A 1,653-nucleotide genomic window follows, 5' to 3' on the forward strand; every position below is an offset into this window, starting at 1 on the left:
GTCTTAAAGTGGTTCAGGTGGACTCAGGTCTTAAAGTGGTTCAGGTGGACTCAGGTCTTAAAGTGGTTCAGGTGGACTCAGGTCTTAAAGTGGTTCAGGTGGACTCAGGTCTTAAAGTGGTCCAGGTGGACTCAGGTCTTAAAGTGGTTCAGGTGGACTCAGGTCTTAAAGTGGTTCAGGTGGACTCAGGTCTTAACGTCTCAGTGGTTCAGGTGGACTCAGGTCTTAACGTCTCAGTGGTTCAGGTGGACTCGGGTCTTAACGTCTCAGAGGTCCAGGTGGACCCGGGTCTTAAGGTCTCAGAGGTCCAGGTGGACCCGGGTCTTAACGTCTCAGAGGTCCAGGTGGACCCGGGTCTCTCTGATAGGACCTGGTTTGGACCTGGTTTTGATAGTGACCCCTCAGTAATTTGATCCTGTATATTAAGCCCCGCCCCCTGTGTCTGCTTCCTGTTTGTGCTGGTCCTGCATTTCTGACCTTTGACCTCTGATTTGTGTTTCAGTGGAAGTGGGCGGAGCTTCTCTGTTTCAGTGGAAGTGGGCGGAGCTTCTCTGGTTCAGTGGAAGTGGGCGGAGCCTCTCTGCAGTTCGATGGAGGACGGGCAGATGGATGTTTCTCCCCCTCCCTCTGACCACAACAGCTCCTCCCCTTCCGTGTCCATCAGCTCCTCCCCCTCCGTGTCCCTCCCCTCCACCCCCTCCTCGTCCTGCGGCGCCCCCCAGCAGGCCACACCCCCTCTGTGTGTCATCAGCGAAGGCGTGGCTGAGCTCAGCCTGGTGATCGATGCTGAGGTGGCCCAGCAGGCGTGTCAGGAGGTCCTACAGATGGTGAAGCTCCAGCAGGTGGAGGGTGGCCCCGCCCACCCGCAGAACGGGGCGGAGCCAGACGAGGCGCCTCAGAGCACCGCGGTCCCTACCGTCAGTGCTCCACAGATCCCAGAGGATGACCCCGCCCCCGGCTCGGTGAAGAGCGCCCGGCGGAGACAGAGACACAACAACCCGTCCAAACAGTCTCTGCTGCTGCGCCTGTTTGAGTCCAAACTGTTCGACGTGTCCATGGCCATATCGTACCTGCACAAGTCCAAGGAGCCCGGAGTGCAGGCCTACATCGGGAACCGCCTCTTCAGCTTCCCTCACGAACACGTGGACTTCTACCTGCCACAGCTGCTCAACATGTACATCCACATGGACGAGGACGTGGGAGACGCCATCAAGCCTTACGTGGTGGGTGTGGTCACAGGACCGGACTGTTCTGATGGTCTCTTTATGTTTTAACTGACTCACAGCTGACCCTCAGAACAGGAAGCTGATTGGTTCAAATTAAGTCATGTGACTCTGATTTAAGGGTATCTGAGCCTGAATCAGTGTGTGGGCTGTTTTAGCCCTGAGTTTGGTCTTGCAGGTGTATTAACATCCTGTGTGTGGGCTCATTGGTGGGGATTCTACCGAAAACCAGTATATTTTCAGTATCGGTTCCACGTGATGGATTTTGACCGGATGGATAAGCTCCAGGAATAATGGGCCTCATGTAGGGACATGTTGGTATTCTTCTCCTAAACTTCTCTTCCTTTTGTTCGTACAAAGGGTTCGTACGAACATGTCACGTCAGATTCAACAAACTCTTCTATCTTCAGGAAAAGTGTGTAAATGAGCT

General features: G+C 54.6%; 1 protein-coding gene across 1 annotated transcript in view; it reads left to right on the forward strand.

Annotated features, from left to right (window-relative positions):
• Nucleotides 1-494: 494 nt before the first annotated feature.
• pi4kb (phosphatidylinositol 4-kinase, catalytic, beta) overlaps nt 495-1,653 on the forward strand; it is a gene marked incomplete at its 3' end in the record, with an annotated part of 25,517 nt that continues 24,358 nt past the window's right edge. Inside the window, 1 exon segment of the mRNA XM_014028544.1 lies at nt 495-1,223. Within this exon segment, the coding sequence (XP_013883998.1) occupies nt 591-1,223 (633 nt within the window).

This window comes from Austrofundulus limnaeus, unplaced genomic scaffold (genome assembly GCF_001266775.1).
Source record: "Austrofundulus limnaeus strain Quisiro unplaced genomic scaffold, Austrofundulus_limnaeus-1.0 Scaffold778, whole genome shotgun sequence".
In the NCBI taxonomy this organism is placed as follows: Eukaryota; Metazoa; Chordata; class Actinopteri; order Cyprinodontiformes; family Rivulidae; genus Austrofundulus; species Austrofundulus limnaeus.